General features: G+C 43.7%; 2 protein-coding genes across 2 annotated transcripts in view; one reads left to right on the top strand and one right to left on the bottom strand.

Moving 5' to 3' along the window:
- The window catches only part of LOC124013288, a 61,877-nt gene extending 48,430 nt beyond the window's left edge, over window positions 1-13,447 (top strand). Inside the window, exons 45-49 of the mRNA XM_046327554.1 lie at window positions 2,880-2,946; window positions 3,184-3,266; window positions 7,718-7,901; window positions 9,008-9,110; window positions 11,574-13,447. Of these exons, the coding sequence (XP_046183510.1) occupies window positions 2,880-2,946; window positions 3,184-3,266; window positions 7,718-7,901; window positions 9,008-9,110; window positions 11,574-11,782 (646 nt within the window). The 3' untranslated portion in view covers window positions 11,783-13,447. The remainder of the gene's footprint in view (window positions 1-2,879; window positions 2,947-3,183; window positions 3,267-7,717; window positions 7,902-9,007; window positions 9,111-11,573) is intronic.
- Window positions 13,448-13,678: 231 nt separating this feature from the next.
- fam13a (family with sequence similarity 13 member A) overlaps window positions 13,679-25,450 on the bottom strand; it is a 96,285-nt gene continuing 84,513 nt past the window's right edge. The window contains 10 exon segments of the mRNA XM_046327475.1: window positions 13,679-15,592; window positions 15,761-15,862; window positions 16,215-16,417; window positions 17,133-17,216; window positions 18,394-18,489; window positions 19,506-19,589; window positions 19,689-19,772; window positions 19,774-19,977; window positions 20,336-20,480; window positions 21,101-21,317. Of these exon segments, the coding sequence (XP_046183431.1) occupies window positions 15,469-15,592; window positions 15,761-15,862; window positions 16,215-16,417; window positions 17,133-17,216; window positions 18,394-18,489; window positions 19,506-19,589; window positions 19,689-19,772; window positions 19,774-19,977; window positions 20,336-20,480; window positions 21,101-21,317 (1,343 nt within the window). The 3' untranslated portion in view covers window positions 13,679-15,468.

Genomic DNA, 25,450 nt, shown 5'->3' with positions numbered 1-25,450 from the left:
GTATTGACTCCTCTAGCACTGAGATGCAGTGCCTTAGACCGCTGCGCCACTCGGGAGCACAAAGATAACTGGATATCAAATACAGTTGAAGTCGGAAGTTTACATACACTTAGGTTGGAGTCATTAAAACTTGTTTATCAACCACTCCACATATTTCTTGTTAACAAACTATAGTTTTAGCAAGTCGGTTAGGACGGCTACTTTGTGCACGACGTAAGTAATTTTTCCAACAATTGTTTACTGACAGATTATTTCAATTCACTGTATCACAATTCCAGTGGGTCAGAAGTTTAAATACACGAAGTTGACTGTGCCTTTAAACAGCTTGGAAAATTCCAGAAAATGATGTCATGGCATTAGAAGCTTCTAATTGGCTAATTGACATCATTTGAGTCAATTGGAGGTGTATCTGTGGATGTATTTCAAGGCCTACCTTAAAACTCAGTGCCTGTTTGCTTGATATCATGGGTAAATCAAAAGCCAAGACATCAGAAAAAAAATTGTAGACCTCCACAAGGCTGGTTCATCTGTACAAACAATAGTACGCAAGTATAAACACCACGGGACCATGCAGCCGTCATACCGCTCAGGAAGGAGACACGTTCTGTCTCCAAGAGATCAATGTACTTTGGTGTGAAAAGTGCAAATCAATCCCAGAACAACAGCAAAGGATCTTATGAAGATGCTGGAGGAAACGGGTACAAATGTATTTATATCCACAGTAAAACGAGTCCTATATCGACATAACCTGAAATGCTGCTCAGCAATAAAGAAGCCACTGCTCCAAAACCGCCATAAAGACAGACTATGGGTTGCAACTGCACATGGGGACAAAGATCATACTTTTTGGAGAAATGTCCTCTGGTCTGATGAAACAAAAATATAACTGTTTGGCCATAATGACCATTGTTATGTTTGGAGGAAAAAGGGGGACGCTTGCAAGCCGAAGAACACCATCCCAACCTTGAAGCACGTGGGTTGCAGCATCATGTTGTGGGGGTGCTTTGCTGCAGGAGGGACTGGTGCACTTCACAAAATAGATGGCATCATGAGGAAGGAAAATTATGTGGATATAGTGAAGCAACATCTCAAGACATCAGTCAGGAAATTTAAGCTTGGTCGCAAATGGGTCTTCCAAATGGACAATGACCCCCAAGCATACTTCCAAATATGTGCAAAATGGCTTAAGGACAACAAAGTCAAGGTATTGGAGTGGCCATCACAAAGCCCTGACCTCAATCCTATAGAATAATCGTGGGCAGAACTGAGAAAGTGTATGTGAGCAAGGAGGCCTACAAACCTGACTCGGTTACACCAGCTCTGTCAGGAGGAATGTGCCAAAATTCACCCAACTTATTGTGGGAAGCTTGTGGAAGGCTACCCAAAATGTTTGACCCAAGTTAAACAATTTAAAGGCAATGCTACCAAATGCTAATTGAGTGCATGTAAACTTCTGACCCACTGGGAATGTGATGAAAGAAATAAAAGCTGAAGTAAATCTATTCTGACATTTCACATTCTTAAAATAAAGTGGTGATCCATGGGGCGGCAGGGTAGCCTAGTGGTTAGAGCATTGGACTAGTAACCGAAAGGTTGCAAGTTCAAATCCCCGAGCTGACAAGATACAAAATCTGTCGTTTGCCCTTGAACAGGCAGTTAACCCACTGTTCCTAGGCAGTCATTGAAAATAAGAATTTGTTCTTAACTGACTTGCCTAGTAAAATAAAGGTAAAATAAAAAAATAAAAAAATCCTAACTGACCTAAAACAGGGAATTTTTACTAGGATTAAATGTCAGGAATTGTGAAAAACTGAGTTTAAATGTACTTGGCTAAGGTGTATGTAAACTTCCGACTTCAACTGTACCTACTTCACAGACTGCAGTAGTTCAGAGTACTTTGTGCAGAAAAACTCAACTCCACAACCCGTAAGAACACCACTCCAATACACAGCCCATACAAAGCAAGGCAGCATACTCCCATCCTTGCTCCAACTTCAACAGAATGTGAGACATCCCACTTGGCTGCCCTTTGGGTCTGGAGAGAACGAGGAGTTTCTTTTCCCCTTGGCACCCTATCCCTGGCTCTGTTACTCCATGCATACTTCCTGTGTTGTGTTAGGGTTGGCTAGCTTCTCCCTAGCAAGCATAGCTTAGCGTAGTCCTCCTCCCACACTCTCCATCACTCACGGTCTGTTATTGTCTCCCAGCGTTAACATAGCATAGCCCCCATTCTCCATCACTGTCTATTATTAGCTCCTAGCGTTAGCATAGCATAGCCCCCATTCTTCATCAGTGTCTATTATTGGCTACTAGCACTAGCATAGCCCCCATTCTCAATCACTGTCTATTAGCTGTTAGAATTAGCATAGCCGGCATTCTCCATTACTGCCTATTATTAGCCGCTAGCGTTAGCGCTCAAACAGGCTAGCGCTACAGGAAGCCTTGTTGTTCCCTCTTCTGTTCTATCCTAGATAATCCAGGTGCTTTGGGGACAGAACACAGCTGGCCACCAGGGTAAGCGCTAAAATGTGACGTTAGCGATGTCACTAAATGCTTCTGAGGGCAGAGGCCTTCAAAATGGAGAGTGTGTTATCCCCAGCTAGGTTAGGGAGAAAGTCTTTAGCGATGGCTGAGGCTGTCAGGGAGGGATGCTGTCCGTGTCAGTGATGAAAAGTGTGCTGGCTGAGTCTTTACCTCAAGACGCAGCTATGTGGGAGGAATTTTGATGAGGATGACATTGGTCTTCTATTTCTCTGTCTTGCGTTCCCTCTCTCTCTCTCTCGCTAGCGCTCCTCTCTTTGTTTTCCCACCATAGTGAGAGAGAACTTACATTCTCTACGGTCATGTGTTAGTGAATACGTCTCTCTTTTTCTCTCTAGGAGTTTACAACAGCTCCTGGACCATGAGGAAGATGACATTGAGGAGACATTTTGTCTAAACTTTGCTGTAAGTCCTCACAGGGGCCCCCCGTTGTGAATTGTGCCAACACTTGGAGATGTCTGAACCCCAAACAAAACATAAACCCACTCCCTCCTGAAACACTACATCATTACCCATTTAAAAGATGACTGTAAAGAAAGATCTTCACAACATTCAGATGCCAAATCAGATTCTGCAGTAGAAATGGATGATATTTAGTTGCCTGACTGGATGATATCTAACCCCCCACTGTGTCCATCCCAGATCACCAGAGAGTACTATGGTCTGACGGAGGTTAAGGAGCTTATCCCTGGAGGAGACCGCATCACTGTGGACAAGAACAACAGGTGGGGTCCCTTTTATTTATATACACTGCTCAAAAAAATAAAGGGAACACTAAAATAACACATCCTAGATCTGAATGAATGAAATATTCTTATTAAATACTTTTTTCTTTTACATAGTTGAATGTGCTGACAACAAAATCACACAAAAATTATCAATGGAAATCAAATTTATCAACCCATGGAGGTCTGGATTTGGAGTCACTCAAAATTAAAGTGGAAACCCACACTGCAGGCTGATCCAACTTTGATGTAAAACAAGTCAAAATGAGGCTCAATAGTGTGTGTGGCCTCCACGTGCCTGTATGACCTCCCTACAACGCCTGGGCATGCTCCTGATGAGGTGGCGGTCTCCTCCCAGACCTGGACTAAAGCATCCGCCAACTCCTGGACAGTCTGTAGTGCAACGTGGCGTTGGTGGATGGAGCGAGACCTGATGTCCCAGATGTGCTCAATTGGATTCAGGTCTGGGGAACGGGCAGGCCAGTCCATAGTATCAATGCCTTCCTCTTGCAGGAACTGCTGTCACACTCCAGCCACATGAGGTCTAGCATTGTCTTGCATTAGGAGGAACCCAGGGCCAACCGCACCAGCATATGGTCTCACAAGGGGTCTGAGGATCTCATCTCAGTACCTAATTGCAGTCAGGCTACCTCTTGCGAGCACATTGAGGGCTGTGTGGCCCCCCAAAGAAATGCCACCCCACACCATGACTGACCCAACGCCAAACCGGTCATGCTGGAGGATGTTGCAGGCAGCAGAACATTCTCCACGGCGTCTCCAGACTCTGTCACGTCTGTCACATGTGCTCAGTGTGAACCTGCTTTCATCTGTGAAGAGCACAGGGCGCCAGTGGCGAATTTGCCAATCTTGGTGTTCTCTGTCAAATGCCAAACGTCCTGCACGGTGTTGGCTGTAAGCACAACCCCCACCTGTGGACGTCGGGCCCTCATACCACCCTCATGGAGTCTGTTTCTGACCGTTTGAGCAGACACATGCACATTTGTGGCCTGCGGAGGTCATTTTGCAGGGCTCTGGCAGTGCTCCTCCTGCTCCTCCTTGCACAAAGGCAGAGGTAGCGGTCATGCTGCTGGGTTGTTGCCCTGTCTCCTGGTAGCGCCTCCATGCTCTGGACACTACGCTGACAGACACAGCAAACCTTCTTGCCACAGCTCGCATCGATGAACCATCCTGGATGAGCTGCACTACCTGAGCAACTTGTGTGGGTTGTAGACTCCGCCTCATGCTACCACTAGAGTGAAAGCACCGCCAGCATTCAAAAGTTACCAAAACATCAGCCAGGAAGCATAGGAACTGAGAAGTGGTCTGTGGTCTCCACATGCAGAACCACTCCTTTATTGGGGGTGTCTTACTAATTGCCTAGAATTTCCACCTGTTGTCTATTCCAGTCAGTCAGTTTTTTTTATTGTAAATACGAATAGAATATGTTTCTCTGCATTAATGTGGATGCTAACATGATTACGGATAATCCTGAATGAATTGTGAAGAAGTTAGACGTACAAATATTAAGATATGCTAACCTCTCACCATTACAATAACATGGGAGGTTAGCATTGTTTTCGGGGGGTAGCAGAGTGCAGAGCCAAAACAACCAAAAAATGTTTCGCTGTCCCAATACTTTTGGAGCTCACTGTATTTTGAGGCGGCCCTTCTGACACAGAGTTAGAGCAGCTTATGGAAGAGTCCATTGAGGTAACAGTACGGGGGGTGTGCTGGAAGCTTGTGTTGAACAGATGGGGATGTCCCCAGCTGGGATTGGGTTCAGAACAACAGCAGCCCACATCTCTCCACAAATCCTCATTATACTTTGACTAGCCATTTGGCCGTGGGGCCAAATCCTCAGGGCCTCCACCCGAGAGAGAGAGAGAGAGAGAGAGCAAGCGAAAAACTAACCCATTCATCCTGCCAAAACAGAGTCGGACTACGAAGGCCGTTTTGAAGGCTGTCTGTTATGACTTGAAGTGCAGGCATATCTAGAATTCTCAAGTGGCAGATAGCCTAGTGGTTAAGAACACAGGACCAGTAACTGAAAGGTGACTAGGTGAAAAATCTTTCAATGTACTCTTGAGCAAGGCACCTAACCCTAATTGTTGCTGTGGATAGGACTGTCTACTAAAATGTAAATAAGTGAAAGCATAATTCCAGGAGTTTTTCCTACTTATAGACTATAACTGCAGCCCAGAGTTTTCCTGGACAGGTCACATGGTCAGGAAAGACTGTGAAACAATGAGTTGAGTCACCTTTCCTCTTCATTACACCGAGGGAGGTTTGTTTATTGTGAGTGGAGTTGTGGAGGTTAGCTTAGCCCACAGATGCTATGGCAAGTTTCCTGCTCCCATTCCTCATTGCCGTTTGTCAGATCGAGTGTTTTTATTTCTGGCTGTGGGGCTCGTCAGTTAAATCTCTGGAGGGAGAGGCTGGGGAGTATGTGTGTGACTGTGTCAGTGTATGTGAGTGTATATTAGCCACGTGTGTGTGTGTTAGTAAGAAAGGGAGAGTAGGCCGAAGAGCAACGTTCCAATTCCCCTGCAGCTCTCCTTACGTCTCTGTAGCTGGCTGCTACAGTATCTGTCAGGAAATCAGGTGGGTGGCCAACCATGTTGCTACACAGAGTTCACACATCCTCCCTGGGCCATGCTGTGCTGAACTCCAGGCCTGACACACACTGCCGTCATCATCTTATCCTCCTCACAGGAACCTCACACAGGGACAGATTTTGTGTGTGTGTGTGTGTGCGTGTGTGTGCGTGTGTGTGTGTGTGTGTGTGTGTGTGTGTGTGTGTGTGTGTGTGTGTGTGTGTGTGTGTGTGTGTGTGTGTGTGTGTGTGTGTGTGTGTGTGTGTGTGTGTGAACATCCTATGTGCAAGGGCACAGTTGACTCTCTATCCAGTCATGTGCTGTTTTAAAGATAAAGTTCTTTACCAGTTAAGTTCCTGACTAAATGAGAGAAATTAATCAGGATAGTCCCATCCTTTAACTGTCATGGTTGTTTATTACTAGGATGAAAGTATTAATGAGTAGAGCTCCAATCCACATTGCAGAATGCACAGTACGGGTGTCTCAGTCCCATGGATCTCAATTATAGATGGTTATGGTGGTGGGTTATGTATGGTCTATTTGAATCTGTTTTGATTGGCCGGTGCAGTGGCCAAGGGTCTCCGGGTCTCCAATCTGCCCAGTAGAGCGTGTCTCCAGAACACCTCCTCCTGGGAGAGACCGCTAGGCTGTGTCACAAATGGCAAACTATTTCCTTTGAAGTAGTGCACTATGTAGGGAATTGGGTGCCATTTGAGACACAGGCTTAGTGCTGCTCTCACTGATATCCTCTATCCTCACAAAGCCCTATTCCCTTCCTGAGGGGATAGGCCTGCCATGAGAATGAAGCTATACTGACAGTCACAGGAACAACATGTTCAGTCGCAGCCTCAAAGGAACATTTCACCAAAAAACTATATGTTGGTATTTGTCCATTGTTGACATAGTCCCAAAAGGTTTTGCTTGTCGGCAATTACATTTTCAAGATATGTAATGTTCAAAATACAGAAATCATCCCTGTATGATGAATTTTAATAACAAACTTGTTAATCAAATAATAGAGTAATGACCAACTAAATCAAAAGGCCTAGCTGTGTCAGAGTATAACTTATTCAATCATCAAGCTGAAGGAAAGTCCTTTGTTTAAACAGTTCTATGGCGCTTGGATAGTCTTCAGCAGCTCCTGCTGCTCTCCATGTGGGGGAAACCATTCATTTAAACCATAAGGAGGCCACTCAGGCCAGCTGACCTGTAGAGCAGTGGGTTATGGGCCATGTAGTCTTCACCATGATGGCCATCTTAGGGCTGACAACCCCTCTGTGTGGCATGGCCGTAGTTGGAGGGGCTTGTCACATCACTTGTGTGTGTGTGTGTGTGTGTGTAGTATTAGTGCAGCAACATGAGACAGGCAGGGGTTTAAGCATTAACAAATGAAAATGGTTACAGGGAATTTCTCTCACTCAAAAATCATATGAAGATGGCATAAGTCATGGCAAAATGTGCAGAATATCACTGAATTCGCTTTGAAACTGCAAACGTTTCTATCCACCCCGTCGCAAAATGTGTATACGTGCCAGAAATTGGCTTTAAAACTACAACATTTTCTCTCCGTCCCATGTTAAATAGTAGAATTGCATGGAATTAGTTTCACAACTGCAAAATTTCTCTCCACCCCATGGCAAAATGTGTAGAATTGCAGGAAATTATAAAAATGTCAAATGTTTCTATTTGCTGCCAAGAGTGTTTGCATACAGGCCAGGCCACAAAGGTTAGGGCTGGCTCTGGCTATTCACTACAACCAGAATACTGATTGGATCTCCAAAATTGGGATGGTTAACTGTATGGCCACTCAATATTCTTTGTGTTATGTCTGTCGGTCTGTGTCTCTCTCTGTGTCAGGGAGGAGTTTGTGGAGGCCTACCTGAAGTACATGTTCAGGGACTCGGTGAGCGAGCTGTACCAAGCCTTCTCCTCTGGGTTCCTGAAGGTGTGTGGTGGGAAGATCCTGTCGCTGTTCCAGCCCTCCGAGCTTATGGCCATGGTGGTGGGAAACAACAACTATAACTGGGAAGAAATGGAGAAGGTGAGCTTTAAAGCTAACGCTCATGCTAATGGTAGGTGATACAAAGCTAACCCTAATGGTAGGTGATGGAGAGTGTGAGTGCTAATGCTAAGCTAATCCTAATGGTGGGTGATGGAGAATGTGAGAATGCTAAGCTAACCCTACATGGTAGATGATGGAGAATGTAAGAGTGAATACACCCCAGGGCAGTCGATCACTGAGTCAAACATCCACGGAAAACACCGGTGTTGACACTACATACTGTTACCGGAGAACATCAAAATGGGTGTGAAATATAATAAAACAGTTGATGCCATACTGCAAAGCACAGTGTCAAAACTAATCAAAATAATTGTTTTAATTGTTGACCCATCACTAAAACGAACCTTGACCAGGTAGTTCCTGAGGGCATAGCCAATTAGACAAAATCCTTCAGTCAGAAACCAGGAAGTTCGAAAGTCTGTCTGGTCAAGTTCGAGTGTCGGGACATGTTTGGCTCGCTGAGCCGGGGAGGGCATGGGCATTAGCCATTAATGGAGGAAGTTAAAAAGGTCACCATAAGTAATGTACACTGGGCTTCTCCTAGATTTGTTTTGTTTTTAGCGTGTTGATGTCTTCAGATGATTGTAAGGGGTCTGTGATCTGTGTTTACTGGGAGTGTCGTGTGCAGGATATTGACAACATTATGGGGACTCTTGCATAACCAGGGTGTTTTCACAGAACTGCTCAGAATGTGGGAAATGTGTATGAAGTTTGAACGCTGGGGCTAGATTAGGCTAGGTAAAGGGTCTGCACCACACACACACACACACACACACACACACACACACACACACACACACACACACACACACACACACACACACACACACACACACACACACACACACACACACACACACACACACACACACACACACACACACACACACACACACACACACAGCTCTGAGGAATTCCACAGGCTGTCACATATGAAGGAATCATGTTCTAACTCTGAATAACACTTAATGATAGTGACCAAGTAGAATGCTTTATACAAATCATAGCAGTTGCCCAACTTCAGTTACATAACTGTCCCTAATATAATAGAACCATATTATGTTGTTTTGGCTTTTCTACTACAGAATGCGGTTTACAAAGGAGAGTATTCAGCCACTCATCCGACTGTGAGGATGTTTTGGGAGGTATTCCATGAGTTCCCTCTGGAAAAGAAGAAGCGGTTCTTATGTAAGTACTAAGTAGAGCCCTCGGTTCTTATGTAAGTACTATGTAGAGACCTCAGTTCTTATGTAAGTACTAGGTAGAGCCCTCGGTTCTTTTCTAAGTATTAATACGAGAGCCCTCGGTTCTTATGTAAGTATTAATACGAGAGCCCTCGGTTCTTATGTAAGTATTAATACGAGAGCCCTCGGTTCTTATGTAAGTGTTAATACGAGAGCCCTCGGTTCTTATGTAAGTATTAATACGAGAGCCCTAGGTTCTTATGTAAGTATTAATACGAGAGCCCTCGGTTCTTATGTAAGTATTAATACGAGAGCCCTCGGTTCTTATATAAGTATTAATACGAGAGCCCTCGGTTCTTATGTAAGTATTAATACGAGAGCCCTCGGTTCTTATGTAAGGATTAATACGAGAGCCCTCGGTTCTTATGTAAGGATTAATACGAGAGCCCTCGGTTCTTATGTAAGTATTAATACGAGAGCCCTCGGTTCTTATGTAAATACTGAGTAGAGCCCTCGGTTCTTATGTAAGTATTAATACGAGAGCCCTTGGTTCTTATGTAAATACTGAGTAGAGCCCTCAGCCAACACCTCATTAAACTATCACAATGACAATCTGCAGTTTTACTCAAGGTCTAAATAGGCACTTACAGTGCCCTGCGAAAGTATTCGGCCCCCTTGAACTTTGCGACCTTTTTCCACATTTCAGGCTTCAAACATAAAGATATAAAAAACAATTGTGAAGAATCAACAACAAGTGGGACACAATCATGAAGTGGAACGACATTTATTGGATATTTCAAACTTTTTTAACAAATCAAAAACTGAAAAATTGGGTGTGCAAAATTATTCAGCCCCTTTACTTTCAGTGCAGTAAACTCTCTCCAGAAGTTCAGTGAGGATCTCTGAATGATCCAATGTTGACCTAAATGACTAATGATGATAAATACAATCCACCTGTGTGTAAATCAAGTCTCCGTATAAATGCACCTGCACTGTGATAGTCTCAGAGGTCCGTTAAAAGCGCAGAGAGCATCATGAAGAACAAGGAACACACCAGGCAGGTCCGAGATACTGTTGTGAAGAAGTTTAAAGCCGGATTTGGATACAAAAAGATTTAACAAGCTTTAAACATCCCAAGGAGCACTGTGCAAGCGATAATATTGAAATGGAAGGAGTATCAGACCACTGCAAATCTACCAAGACCTGGCCGTCCCTCTAAACTTTCAGCTCATACAAGGAGAAGACTGATCAGAGATGCAGCCAATAGGCCCATGATTACTCTGGATGAACTGCAGAGATCTACAGCTGAGGTGGGAGACTCTGTCCATAGGACAACAATCAGTCATATATTGCACAAATCTGGCCTTTATGGAAGAGTGGCAAGAAGAAAGCCATTTCTTAAAGATATCCATAAAAAGTGTCGTTTAAAGTTTGCCACAAGCCACCTGGGAGACACACCAAACATGTGGAAGAAGGTGCTCTGGTCAGATGAAACCAAAATCGAACTTTTTGGCAACAATGCAAAACGTTATTTTTGCCGTAAAAGCAACACAGCTCATCACCCTGAACACACCATCCCCACTGTCAAACATGGTGGTGGCAGCATCATGGTTTGGGCATGCTTTTCTTCAGCAGGGACAGGGAAGATGGTTAAAATTGATGGGAAGATGGATGGAGCCAAATACAGGACCATTCTGGAAGAAAACCTGATGGAGTCTGCAAAAGACCTGAGACTGGGACGGAGATTTGTCTTCCAACAAGACAATGATCCAAAACATAAAGCAAAATCTACAATGGAATGGTTTAAAAACAAACATATCCAGGTGTTAGAATGGCCAAGTCAAAGTCCAGACCTGAATCCAATCGAGAATCTATGGAACGAACTGAAAACTGCTGTTCACAAATGCTCTCCATCCAACCTCACTGAGCTCGAGCTGTTTTGTAAGGAGGAATGGGAAAAAATGTCAGTCTCTCAATGTGCAAAACTGATAGAGACATACCCCAAGCGACTTACAGCTGTAATCGCAGCAAAAGGTGGCGCTACAAAGTATTAACTTAAGGGGGCTGAATAATTTTGCACGCCCAATTTTTCAGTTTTTGATTTGTTAAAAAAGTTTGAAATATCCAATAAATGTCGTTCCACTTCATGATGGTGTCCCACTTGTTGATTCTTCACAAAAAAATACAGTTTTATATCTTTATGTTTGAAGCCTGAAATGTGGCAAAAGGTCGCAAAGTTCAAGGGGGCCGAATACTTTCGCAAGGCACTGTACTAGTGTTGGGACTTAGCCAGTGGCTCAAGCTCAATGTTATCTATTTCTAAAGCTACAAGGAAACAAAGCTGCTTGAGTATTAGTACTCTCAGCCTCTGATACTGTACATCTAATGCTATCTCTCCCTCTCTCAACTATAATACTATACCTAATGCTAACACTAGCCCTCCCCTTTACTGTCCCCTCTTTCCCAGTATTCCTGACGGGCAGCGACCGCATCCCCATCCATGGCATGGAGAGCCTCCGCATCTCCATCCAGTCCACGTCGGCCGAGGAGCACTATCTGCCCGTGGCCCACACCTGCTACAACCTGCTGGACATGCCCCGCTACCAGACCAAACAGACCCTACACCGCCGTCTCACCCAGGCCGTGGAGCAGTACGAGGGCTTCAGCCTGGTGTGAGATCCAGTGGCTGGGTCAGTGGCTCCCCCTAGAGGCCCAGGGGGAATTAGCATGGCTGCTAATGCTAATGTACTTTAATAACAACGCCCTGTGAACGGGGGTGGCTGGATGGAGGGAAGGGGGCTGCTTTTCCATAGCACTTTCCCTATACAGTTTACCGTAAGAGATGATATATTTTGAGTTATAATTGTCTTCTATGCAGATTGATGTACATAACTCGAACAGTTTTAATTAAACCAGCTTTTTTGTTGCTTTAAGATAATTTATTGAATTGAATAGTTTTTGGGGATTTGAAAAATGATACATGTCAGAGGTGAACATTGAAGCCCTTTACCTGGGATCTGGTCTTTTACCGCTGTTCTTGGGTCAGTTTGAGGACAGATGATACCAGATTAATACATGAGTGAACAGCAGGCAGACAGTTCCATACTCAAGCCCAATAAATACATGGCATTCTAATGCCATACCCACAATACCAGTCTATTTCTACATTAAAAAGACTAACTGAATGACTGGAGTTACGTACATGTCCTCAATCTTACATTTATCAGTATTTCTTTGATTGCGATGCCGTTGGAGTGATTTTATTACAGTAGTATTGGTGGAGTCTTTTTTTAATTTAATGGATGTTAAAATGTCTGTGTGCATGTTGTCGAGAGGAAACGCTAAAAAGACTCATTGTTACATTATAAACAAAACACATACAGCTAATCCACATTTCTTTGATCCCTGTAACCCCAGATTAGGAATAAATCATCTCAATGTCAGAATGAGTGCACATTTGTAGCCTGGCGGATAATAGGTTGCTTTACAGATCTGTTCATGGTTCCCACCAGTTCCTTCTGTGATGACACAGCATTCAGACCAAAGACATTAGGATTGGTTGATTTGACCTGCAGAATTAGTCTTGGGTCATTGACTAGGTTTAAGGAACAGATTATATTGGGTCATGTTATTAGCAATAACGAACAGCTCAGTAATGTAATGCCGTTTGTATGAGGGTCAGGGGACGCTGCACTCTGAACATCTCTGCATCGTTTCCCGGCCGTTACTTCAATGACTTCTCTCAAGTGTATCTGGATCGTGTGTTGATATGCAAGTGATAAAAATAGCTGTCTGTGCATTCAGCCAATGGAGGTATTGTCTACCATTTCTCTTAAGCCAGGTCTTTCTCCACTGTAACTGGGGTTAAGACAAACGTCGTTATCTATAGGGACGGCTGGTCTCCTTGTTTGTCTTTTGTTTTAATACATCAATAGCCACATTTGCCCAAGGGGAATCATTACTATTTTGATTTATAATTCGTCACCCTCAGTGTAGACAATGACATAAGTCATAGTGACCTTTTGTTTATTCAAAGCTGAGCTAGGGCAATACCGGAGGGAGGCTCAGTGTGTTCTATTATAGCCTGGTCCTTAATCCATTTGTGCTGTTGGCAAGACAACAAACCGATCAGCAACCAGGCTAGGGGAAAAGCCTATTCATTCCTATTATTCTTATTTCACCACGGTAATGGCGACAATTCCAAATCATGGGGTCAATGTTTGCAAATAAGGGCTTATTAGTGGATCTATAACTGGATTGTTAAGTTTATCATATTTAATTTTGTACCTTCTAAATGGATGACATTTTTTCCCTGAACAAATAAAACGTAATTCCAGCTTGTCCTGTAGTTGTGTTTTAAATCAAGAAGCTATTTTATAGGTTGGTCTGGGAATAAGGATTTGCTTGTGGATAAATGAGCGGTGCATATAGGGGGACTTTGTGTAAAGAAATTCATCTTATTGTAGAGTTAAACAAATATGAATGAAATTGCAGTGTTCTGTGAAATGTGTTGACATTCACCACACCAATTCAGTACCACACAAACACCAATGAAAACCCAACGCCAACAAACTCAGTAAAAATATGTTTGGTTTTATATTATATATACAATTTATGTACTAAAATGTACACACCCATAATTCATTATGTCCACCAGTGTTTTACATTCAATAAAAACGAAAGTCACACTATTAAAATGATCCATTTTGGAGAAAAAGGAAAAATGTACTTGCTCACTTAACAATGTAAACATAGATCTGGATCCATATTTACAAGGAACAAATAGGCTATGAAAATACCTACATAAAAAAAGAAAGCAGCATGCCCTGATTGAGTATTGAAGGCTCTGCGTTGGGGATTGGCAGCTATTTTGATAGTTATCGGGACTTTTCTTTAAGGATGGATGTTCCACACAAAATGGCCCTTGTCGGTGTTGAAAAGTTTGAGCAAAAATATACCACTGATTTCAAGACAGTATAGCTTATTTTCACACAAAGTGAATAGGAAAAGAAAACAAATGAAAAATAATATACAAGCAGTCAAATCCATAAGTGACTGATGACCATGATCACAATAATTAATGAAATTGTATACATTGATCCACTACACTATTTTGGTATGCAATCTGAGTCATTTTCTTTGGATCACAATAACACATCATAGACTATTTTTGCATTCTAGTTCTCAGTTTAAACAAATTAACGCTCCTCTGACATTTCCTCATAGTATGCTAAAAATACACACAATTTCTGGAAACAAACAAATATAAGCATTGATGATAAGTGTTTTTCCTAGGTTAACATCGAGATAATTGCCACGTTCACATGCTAGTCGGAACTAGGAAAGTCGGAAATGTTCGACTTGCTAACTGGTTGTATTTATACATGTGCAGCGTTCAACTAGTTTGCAAGTCGAAGATTTCAGAGTTTCCTAGTTCCGACTTGCACGTGAATGTGGCATATGGCACCAATCATGAGTTACATTTTAAAAATCCATCCATTGGCTGAACTCTGCTAGACTGGCTGTCTGATTGGTTGTTTGCATGCAGATTGTAACTGTCTGTCTCCCTTACAAAGATACACAATCCCCTCATTTAATTTTTCTGATGACAAAACCTTGTTTCTCAAAATGGCAATACCTTAAAGTACATAATCCCAAATCTAATGTTACACTCCACATTAAGACTTTTTTTGAATCCAATATAAAAGTTTATATGAACTATATGAGTCTATATAAACATTCAAAGGAAGAAAAATACATTAAATCAATACAACACTCTTTGTAAATGTATCCTTTAAATTAGTGATGACTACTCAATCAATATCAAGATGCACCAAAAATGTTTTTAAAAAATCTTCCTTTGAAAAAAGGTTGGTTTTGGTCCACTCTCTGCGGGGTCAGGAAAATTAGGATGTTTCTGGTTCAGGGATACAGTATTTTCCTCCACTTCCCCTGAAAAACCGATGTGGGGACTCTACTCGGGTGTCTTTTAAGGCCTGCTACGTTAGGTTAGTAGTCATTCAAAGATGCCCGACATTTTGAGTTCCGGGGTTCTTCTTCTATACGAGGGAAACAACAGACAAGATGGAGTCGCCTCCGGGGCAGCACCTACATGTCTGTTCCAACACCTCTCAGGTCAGTAACTAAGCCATACCGTTTCCCTTCTACAGTTGGGATTAATCAGGGGGCAACATGTTGGCATCTCCTGAAGCCAAATGAGTCTATGGCACAAGAAAGAAATAAACATATTGTGAGGGATGATGAGGTGTATCTGTTTTCCTTTCCATGGGCTGGTGTGGTTCATCTCTTATTGAGACTGAGCCTCATTCATTCCTCTGTCAGTCTTTGAGGTTTTATTTTCTTTAGGTGAACTTAGAGGCATCTCCTTTGCTGATGAGAACCTCTATCAGCCTAAGCTTGGCTTTGATGTGCTTGTATTCGTTATACTCTACCGCCAAAGGGGAGCGGTCTTCCTTCTGCACGTTTCTATGGCAACAGCAAGTGGGAGGAAGCAAAATACAAACATTAGCTGAATGGACGACGGTCAAAATGGCTGTGCAACCCAAGATGAAGGACAGTACATCACCTCGCATCATCTAATTGTTTACATTTAGTCCACTATGACACGAAACAAAACCGGAAACGTCATCTTACCTGCCATTTTGCCTGAAGAATTGATCTTCAAACTCTCTTAGGTTCTTGCGGATTCTCTTTTTCTCCTCCCGGGCCTCTTGTAGCTGCTCCACTAGTTCCGGCCTGTGTGTGGGGGAGAGACAAACACCGCTTTAGGCATCTGAACCTCAAAGGTTGTTTTGACTCTAAAAGGCTTTTAAAGTCCTTCAGGTTGTTTCAATCTTAGTTGTTTAAGAAGTGAACGTTCTTCTAAACACATGAAATACCACAGCTAACTTGAATAGATAAGACATCAACAATAACACGAGACTACGAATGATTGTAGAATTAAAGTACTGCAATCTAAACTACAATGCCCGTGTTATTCACCCATCCAGATGCTTTAGATACAGGTCAATTATATTTAATCCAATTCAACTTTATTTATCCCCTCAGGGACAATTAAGAAGAGGTCAGGGCCGGCTTGGGTGCTTACATGGTGGCCGAATGCAGGTTGGACAGACGCATGTCGGTGGTGTTCTTGGAGGGCGAGAGCTCGTCGACGGGCGAGATGAAGCCGTCCGTCTCCTCCTCCAGCTGGTCCAGGAAGCCCAGCATACTGAAGTCTGGACGCACTGTCCCTGTGATCTGGGGCTTGTTGTTGGACTCAGAGTCATCCTCAGAGCCATCCTCCTCCTCCTATGGGCACAAAACCAGCGAAGGGGGAGGTCAGTGGAGGGTTAAGGGGGAAAGGGTGAGCGATGCTGGGGTGAACTGATCGTAGTGCCATGGGGCTGTCAAGGGACCCCCAGGGTCAAGAGCTATGTTAATGCAAGAGAATCAAGTATTGTTCATTTAATGTTACTGGAATCAGAGCACAAAGAAACATTTATTCAGTCATTTTTCAGGCACAGGCCAGTTTGATGAGGTTAATACATGTCTTGTTAATTTTTCCACTTTGAATTTATTTTAGATTGAGACAATCAGAACTATTCTAACACATCCACAAATTTCAGCACAGACGTGATGAGCATCTCAAGACCAGAGTTGATTTGACGATCTCCCTATTTTTGCTTGATTGGATTATTTGATCATCTTATTTATTTTTGGTGTACACACACATTGACACACACCATGCACAGGCAAGTCGCCTTGTTAGTCCTTCTCACACACTATCAAGTTGATCCCAAAGCAATCAATCTAACAAGTCATGAAGCAGCAATCTAAGCATCAAAAACCAAGTTGATATTGAATCAAAACCGCCCCCCCACGAGTGCTATGGTTGGCCACCCAATCCACAGGCTGCAATCATGTTTGGTTGAGAGGTGAGGGAGTAGGGGATTGGAGGGTGTGAGGGGGAGGGAGTTGCTTCTGATCACTGATTAGTCGAGCACGAGCAGCAGTGTGTCTTCACCTTGATGTCGTCAAAGAAGAGCGCGGCTTCGCCCTCGATAATGGGCTGAAGTACAGGACCTCTGCGTTTGCTGGAGGGGGAGGCCTGAGAGTTAACAAGGAGGGGTTACCACTCGAGAACTGACCCCAGTTCAGCTCTGACTACAGAGCACATAAAGAAACTGAATAGCATCCACTACAAACTGATCCCGGATCAGGTTTGTCACTGTAGGATTTTCTGCTGAACACTACCGTGCTTCTTTTGGAACCTGCACCAAGTACTAGGATCAGAATGACCTGCTCTTGTTTGTGGGACCTTGTCACGACCAGAATAGGCTTCTTCAGTGAAAACATAGCACTAGGCTCTCGTGTGATTTTAAACCTCTGAAAGGCAGGCTGTGTAACAGGTTCTTAGATCAAACAGATAAGAGTATCACGAGTCAGCTCTTTACCACAATGAATTCAGCAGTTGACATAACCCTATATGCCACCATGTACAGTACATAAACGTTTGCTAGGTCTCCAATTTATATAATGAGGATTAAATCTATTATATAAAGTGTGTTCTGTACAGTACATTAGGTTCATAACACAGATTAGATATTGCGTAATCAACGTGTTTACACGAGAAATTAAAAGGGAAAACTGGGACAAAACATTCAAATGTTCTCTTGTATACCCGTTACATAAACCATATGGAGACTAAATGTATTACAATGGAAAAATATATTCTAATAATCTTTAATGTATTGGTGGTTAGAGGTTATTGTGAGATTATATATATATATATATATTTTTATTTTTATCCCCTTCTGGTTTGAATCCAGCCTCAGCGAATATCTGATGACAATCTGAACTCTTGAACAGTGTTTTCTGCCCCTCCGTACCCATCTTTCTATTCTAGAGGGAGAGTCTGCACAGCTGTGGTGTGTGTTCGTAGTTCCCTGTGGCCAACTGAGTTGCTGTGGCCCCAACTTGTCACCTTTGAGCTCTGTTAAGAACCTGTGGATCCACTGAGCCACTTAAACCGAGTTTAGGTTTAGGGCATTGGCCTTGAGGCTAACCTAGCGCTACGGCTACAGTCCCGCCTATGGACACTGACGCTAATGCTAGCCTAATGCTAACATTAGCGTTGTTAGGATTTAGTTCCCATGTAAAGGAACTTGATCTTCAGCCAAAGCTACGTGGTGACCTTTACCACCAGCTCATCAAAGAGAAACCCAGGAACAACTCTGCTGTGGAGAAAATGAAGGGAGAGAGCAAAGAGAGCTAGCTATACTTACAATGACTGGGATGGTGGAAGCTCTGCAGAGGATCTGTTTGACCAGGCGGTATCTGTCGTACAGGGGCTTCATGATCTGTCTCTCAGTCTTGGTAACCTAGAGAAGAGGCAGAGAGAAAAGGGAAAGGCACATTGTTAGCAATAGCACACCGCTAGTTAGCAATAGCACATCGCTAGTTAGCTAGCATTAGCACTCCCCTGTGGTGCTACAATAGCACTCTGCTAGCTAGGGCTGACACACAACAACATGCAAGGTAACATAGATTCCATCACCATCAATTCAAATCCAATGTTTTTTTTAGTACCTCAGAGGACAACTGGCCATAAACTAGGATAGAAAGACACACAGGGAAGGCTATGGGTGTCAGAAAGGACACATTTCCACCACTTTCTGATAAACAACCTTAACAAGGATTAGCCCTTGCAATTAGTCCAATCTAAAAGGGATTCCATGTCGATTCCTTTACAGGTAAATTAAGACGTTAGCTGGCTTCTCGTCCTTCAGCCATTGTCGTCGCTGAGCCAACAATACTCGTCACATCTGTCTAAAGACGTTTGGTCTGCCAATAACGATATATTGCAGTGCAGAAGGTCATATTTTCATTGGTATTTCATCATTTGAATAATGTATTGTTGTATCTGGGTCTCTATGGCTGCATTTATACCAGCAGACATATTCTAATATTTGTTTCATGAATCGATCTTTTGACCAACCAGATCAGCTCTGAAAAAGGTCTGCTGTGAAAATATCTTATGTAAATTGGTCAGAAGACCAATTAGTGGAAAGAATATCAGAAAATGGCTGCCTGTGTAAATGCAGCCAACGTTGTATCTAGGTTGCATGAAAAGATTGCATAGTTCAAAGTACACATCTGTGTGCACACATTCTGCACTCTACACACACACACACAGCCTGGTTCAAGACATTATTCATTCTTCAGTTGTGATCTAGGTCAGGTTTTCCACTGGACAGAGACTGATTTAATGCATTTGTTTGATTTTTTTAGCTATCAGTTACTGTTCAGGCAGATGGGTGGGCTATCTAGAAGGCTCTATGAAATAGTTTTTTTTGGGGGGAGGGGGCAGAAAACGGACAGTGGACAAGGCACTCACTGGTCTACCATGGATGCCTTCGTAGTACAGGAGAGCCTTCTGTAAGGCCACCTTCTCAGCGCCAATCTGCTCCCGGGTCATATCCTATCAGAGGAGGAAGACACTGTTAGTTAGCCTTTAGCCGTTAACCATTAGCATTTAGCTATTAACAGTGGTCCAGCGGCTAGGCGGCTCCTATCTCACCTTGACGTCCTCGGGCCGCCCCACCTCGTCCCTCTTCTCCTGCAGCTTGTTCTGGACGCCCTCCAGGGTGTTCTCTACCGGGGGGCTTGGGTGCCTTCTCCTGTTGGGGCTTCTTCTCCAGCTGGGAGCCAAAGCTCTTGGGCAGGGTGTTGCTGCGCTGGCGGGTCAGCGGAGGGAGGTCCTCCTCAGACTTGTGGAGCTTGTGCTCTTTCAGGTCTTTGCGGAGCTTGGCCAGTTCATTCATCCACTTCAGGACCTCTGGGTTGTCAGCCTTGTCGCTGTGTGAGGGCTGTAAACAACAACATGATTTCTATTAATCCACAAACAGCAGCAGTGGGTATTTTGACGTCTTCCCACAACATCTTGACTTTATCAGTTGAACCCATTCCTGACACCCCTCCCATCAGCTGAGTCTCATTATGAACTCTCTAATCGTGTTTACTTTGAAGGAAGCCAGTCGTGTCTTATTAATGTAATTTTATATTTCTGTGCATTTCTTTGGATGCCTTGCTAGATCTCATAATAAGCTTGTTGTGCTGCCCTGCTTTCTCTGATATACTGTAGCTACTTTAGAAATCAATCAGAAAGTGGCTCACTCATTTTTCCTTGCTGTCCAATGTTTCAGCTACAGAGGGGCCACTATTTACCCTGTATTTGCGCTCCTCCTCAAACTTCTCCTCGTACTTGTGGATCTTCCTCTTGAGACCGTGGATCTTCTTGGAGAGCTGGGCTGAGGTCAGCTCTTGCTGGTCATCGTCACCGCAGGAGCCCAGAGAGGAACTCCTCCTCCGACTACAGGATAGAGACACAGCCATAGAAATAGAAGGACTGCCTGTTGCTATGGACAGAGTCACGTTGGACGTATGCACACGCCTTCACTCTAAAAACACACAATCTGATGGCCACCCATTGTAAAAATAAAAAAAACACATGCATGAACACACATCTAATCACACATTATGTGACTCCCATATCTTGCAAATAAAACCGCTGTCTACTATAATTCTCTTCGTCTTAGATGTTGAGTTTACAATTGCAACTTTTTATTGCGAATTTTCCATACGAGTGTTTGCACTGCAAGTGATAAAGCAGATAAAGGCGCTATACATATACCGCAGTATAGTTGTGACTAAATAATAATTACATTTTACTGCTGTAACGTTCATAGCTAACTCTACTTGTAAAATGCCATTTTTTATACTAGTAAGTACTAGGTGTTCCTTAGATATTGTAACTACATACCAGTAGCTGTCTAATACTGACCAACGACCTGAGTTTGTTTACAAAAAATGGTCACCCCGATAATAATTCATAAATACACAAAAACAGTCACACAAACAAACCTACACACACACACACACACTACTCGTCCCCAAAGTCAACAGTACTGTAAATCCATGTTGGTTCCTCACCTGGCAAAGGAATGTGTATTGGGCGGCGAGGGTGGCACCTCGGTGTCATCTATGTACTGCTGACAATGACCATAGGCGTGGAAACGGGGGGACAGCATGGGGTCGCTGTCCTCTTCAATCAGCTGGCGAATCAGGCGGCCCCCCACTTGGGGCGAAATGCACGCCTCCTCGCTGTCCATGCTCTCCCGTTGCCACGACGAGTAGGCCGGGACTGGCTCTGTGGAACAGACAGAAAATAACACAGGTTAGGTGCGGCAGGTGGTTAGAGCGTTGGACTAGTAACCGAAAGGTCGCAAGATCAAATCCCCGAGCTGACGAGGTAAAAATCTGTCGTTCTGCCCCTGAACAAGGCAGTTAAACCCACTGTTCTTAGGCTGTCGTTGAAAATAAGAATTTGTTCTTAACGGACTTGCCTGGTCAAAATTGAAATTAAAGTTGGATAATGACAGAACCTCCATGAAAACACACACACTAAAAGTGGGTTAGACTTTTAAAAAAGGAAAGTGACAAAAAACTGCACTGCACTGCACACACACATTACCATGGGCAGGGATGAGGGAGTGACCTGTGGAACTTGGCAAGCTCTACCAGCAGTCGACAAACACTGGCTTATCTCTCGCTCAAACACAGCTAGAGCTCAACATGGGCCCTGCTTGGCTGCAACATCTGAACTGCAAACACCACTAAACATAGACAAAGTGTAGTCTAAGTAGAACACAGCAAAATAACGGCTCGCCTATCTGATTGTCGTCTCAAGGGACGAGGCAAGCAGTAAGCAGCGGGAATCCAACTGATTGGATCCAAATGAATCAACCGCCACTTTAAGTCTAAACATGGCGGTCGCTCGTCACCTCGGCAACACCTTCTTGGCACCCGCATCTGAGCGCCCTAAAGGTCACTGCGGCATTGCATGATGAAGCTGTTCACTAAAACTCTCACCACTAACTAATGGCTTACAGACCCATTGGTCTGTTTTCCAGGCTGGTTTCCCCAGCCCCTGGCCTCAGTTCAGCCCCAGCCAGAGTCCACTCCGACTCGCCAATAATTACACTGTGGTGAAAATAACCATGCAGATGTCTCTGACAATCCCAATCACAAGCTATAAATAAATTGGACTGCTCTTTGATGCCTCTGGTTGGGATAATGCAGGAGCAATGGCCTCTGGTAGAGGAATGGAACGGCTGTGACTCCAGAGTTAGCCTTGTACCATATCGGTTCGTGATGTCTGCACATTTCCTATGGCCGTGGTCATCAATTTGCAAGACAGCGCAAGCAGATATGGGACCAGAATACGGAGAGTGACTGGCATAGGAAGAATATTGTTGGGCTGTGTATGTGAGAGAGAGAAAGACCACGGCAGTGTACCCACAGCGGGAGTTGTACTGTATCACAGATCAGTGAAACACACAGGCTGTTGCTAGGAGAGGAGGGAAGGTTTCATTTCAGATAGCCTAAGCCACCACCACACAACAGCATTGTAAATACAAAACTCAGCCAAGGATTGTTCTACTGCAGGTGCTTGTGTGGACGTGAGAGAAACCACGGTATTGTACCACAGGAAAAAGGAGACCATGTAGGCTACACTGCACACTGGAGAGGTAACATAGCCAGAAGGGAAGGAGGGAGCAATAACAACGTCAGGTTTCCATATCACCAATGTAAACATTTAGAAACATCAGAATTCAGTAATCACTCTTTGAACACATGCACACCCACGTGCACACACACACCCTGTAGCTGCACATGCATGTTTTTCTAAGAAGGGGGGTGGATAGGGACTCATATGGGAAGTGATTTGGGTTCGAATTTCCAAATAAAAAACATTTTTTTTGTTGGTTTAACATATCTCGAAATTGATAGATAAACGCTTAATTAATTAATTAACCTAGTTTTGTTTACAAATTGCAGGTCGAATTTCCGAGTTAAATTTTGACGCATATTGTTGATATTCTCTCGCGCACATAGGCCTATCTGCTGGTCGTCACTAGTTACCACTGTAGCCGATTTTGACTTTGTGGTTGTAATAACTAATGGAAACCCTATCCGTTCATCTGATCCATCCGACTACAGCAACAATACACATATCTACTGTATGTCCCGATATTATAAACGAGTTGAGTTATATAGAATAAAAATAGTGGCATCTTTAGCTGACAAATGCATGTAACGGTAAATATTGGCTCCTGGTAGTCGGTCCGTCTTATCCGTTTGTGCAACAGCTGATGACGCGCAGCAGCACATATTTGAAAACGCTGTAACAAAGTTGCTTTCATGTTGCCTTCTTGAGTTTCTGAATTAAAGGAATTGTGTGCGATTTCCATTCACTAAGGGATTGAGAATATGTTCCTAGTGTGGTATCTGGACCGTGTTACACTTGGTATCTGGTTCGTAAATTAACTTTAGAGTGCCAGAATGCACTCGTAGTGTGCTCTGGACGTTCGTTCATTCACAGCGTTTCTCTTTCTGATCGCACACTGGACGCTCTGGCCGAGGAGTGGGGTTGATCTGAGGCACTGGACGCTCTGGCCGATCGAGGGAGTGGGGTTGATCTGAGGCTCTGGACGCTCTGGCCGAGGAGTGGGGTTGATCTGAGGCACTGGACGCTCTGGCCGAGGAGTGGGGTTGATCTGAGGCACTGGACGCTCTGGCCGAGGAGTGGGGTTGATCTGAGGCACTGGACGCTCTGGCCGAGGAGTGGGGTTGATCTGAGGCACTGGACGCTCTGGCCGAGGAGTGGGGTTGATCTGAGCGTTCTGACCTCACACCGGCAGTCAAGCACCCACGCTAACTGGCTAAAGTTAGCTAGCTTGCTAGTTACTTCCAGACATAAATGAGAGAACACCTCATTCTGACATTTTTTTCGCCCTAGCAGAGCTGGTTAGACTGAATTCATGTTATCCGGAGCGTTGGCGACTAACTGTACTGATGGCAACAATTTAATTACGATTTTAGTTTGACAACGTTTACTGACACCAGCCATATTCAACGAGTGTTGAGCGTTCATAAATTCATCAGTTATTCTGCGCTCTGGCAAACTCAGACGAGAGTGCTCTGAAATCAAGAGTAGATTGCCAGAGGGATTTTACGAAGGCACCCATAGATAGACTCCTCACTCAGCACGACTAGTAGTGCATGCTGGACTGTAGACGGTAGATAATAATCACGAAAGCCAGCTAACGTTAGCTGTCTGCTGCTATAAGGCTAGTTGTTTAGCTGGCAAGCCAACGCGCATAGCAAATATGGAGAGTTTGCCGGAGTTAGCTGTCTACTATCATTTTTTTTTCGACTTAGATGTTAGATGTTGAGTTTACAATTGCAACTTTTTGATTGCGAATTTTCCAGACGAATGTTTGCACTGCAAGTGGTAAAGCAGATAAATGCGCTATACATATACCGCAGTATAGTCGTGACTAAATTATAATTACATTTTACTGCTGTAACGTTCATAGCGAACTCGACTTGTAAAATTCATTTTTTTTATAATAGTACGTACTAGGTTTTCCTTAGATATTGTATCTACATATCAGTAGCTGTCTAATACTGACAAACGATCTGAGTTTGTTTACAAAAATGACAATTGTCACCCCGATAATAATTCATAAACACAAATTACATAACTGAGACTTAGGCTATGAAGTATGGCTCGGGTCATGGAGCTGCTGACTTGGAAGGTACTTAGTGTGTCCGCGGTATGCTACTATAGGACTACGTGCGGTTTTACACGGTCTTTCAAGGCATGTCGGGACTGCCTGGGGCGCGGGAGCAGTAGCCTAGTCTCCCTAGGCAGACCGGTTGCCTCACACAATCTATCTAATCAACACTGCTATGTATGGGTTTACTAGATGACAGTGAGCAGCAGGTCAACCTCTCAAACAATTCAACGTGTTTTAACCTATTATGTCAGTTTACACAGCCAAGTAGCCAATAGGGCATTCACCATGGCATTTCAAATGAGGTCTTTAAATCAACCAGCACAGCATCCAGCCCATTGTAGTTGAGGCATGCCATGTTGTCATGCCCCTAAAGGTTGGGATGTGATTGGTTGGGAGCAGAATATGCACAATCACTGTAGTGATGTTGCCATGCAGTAGTAAAAGGTCATGCAACAGGCATTTGGCCTTTTTCCTCTCTGTTCTGTCTCTAATGGGTTATTTGTATCAAGGCAAGACAAGTCCCGGTTCCATTGCCAGCCAGAATGCCACTTACCCTCATAATAACTCGACTGGAAAACACTTTTGAAATCAAGGAAAGGGGCGCTAAAGAATGGGGAATCTGGAGGACAGAGAATAGATGGGATAGGGGCAGGGAGGGAGGGAGGAAAAGAGAAAAATAAGGTGATAAGAACAGATG

This window comes from Oncorhynchus gorbuscha, linkage group LG24 (assembly GCF_021184085.1).
Source record: "Oncorhynchus gorbuscha isolate QuinsamMale2020 ecotype Even-year linkage group LG24, OgorEven_v1.0, whole genome shotgun sequence".
NCBI lineage: Eukaryota > Metazoa > Chordata > Actinopteri > Salmoniformes > Salmonidae > Oncorhynchus > Oncorhynchus gorbuscha.
This window is presented reverse-complemented; position numbering and strand designations above follow the sequence as displayed.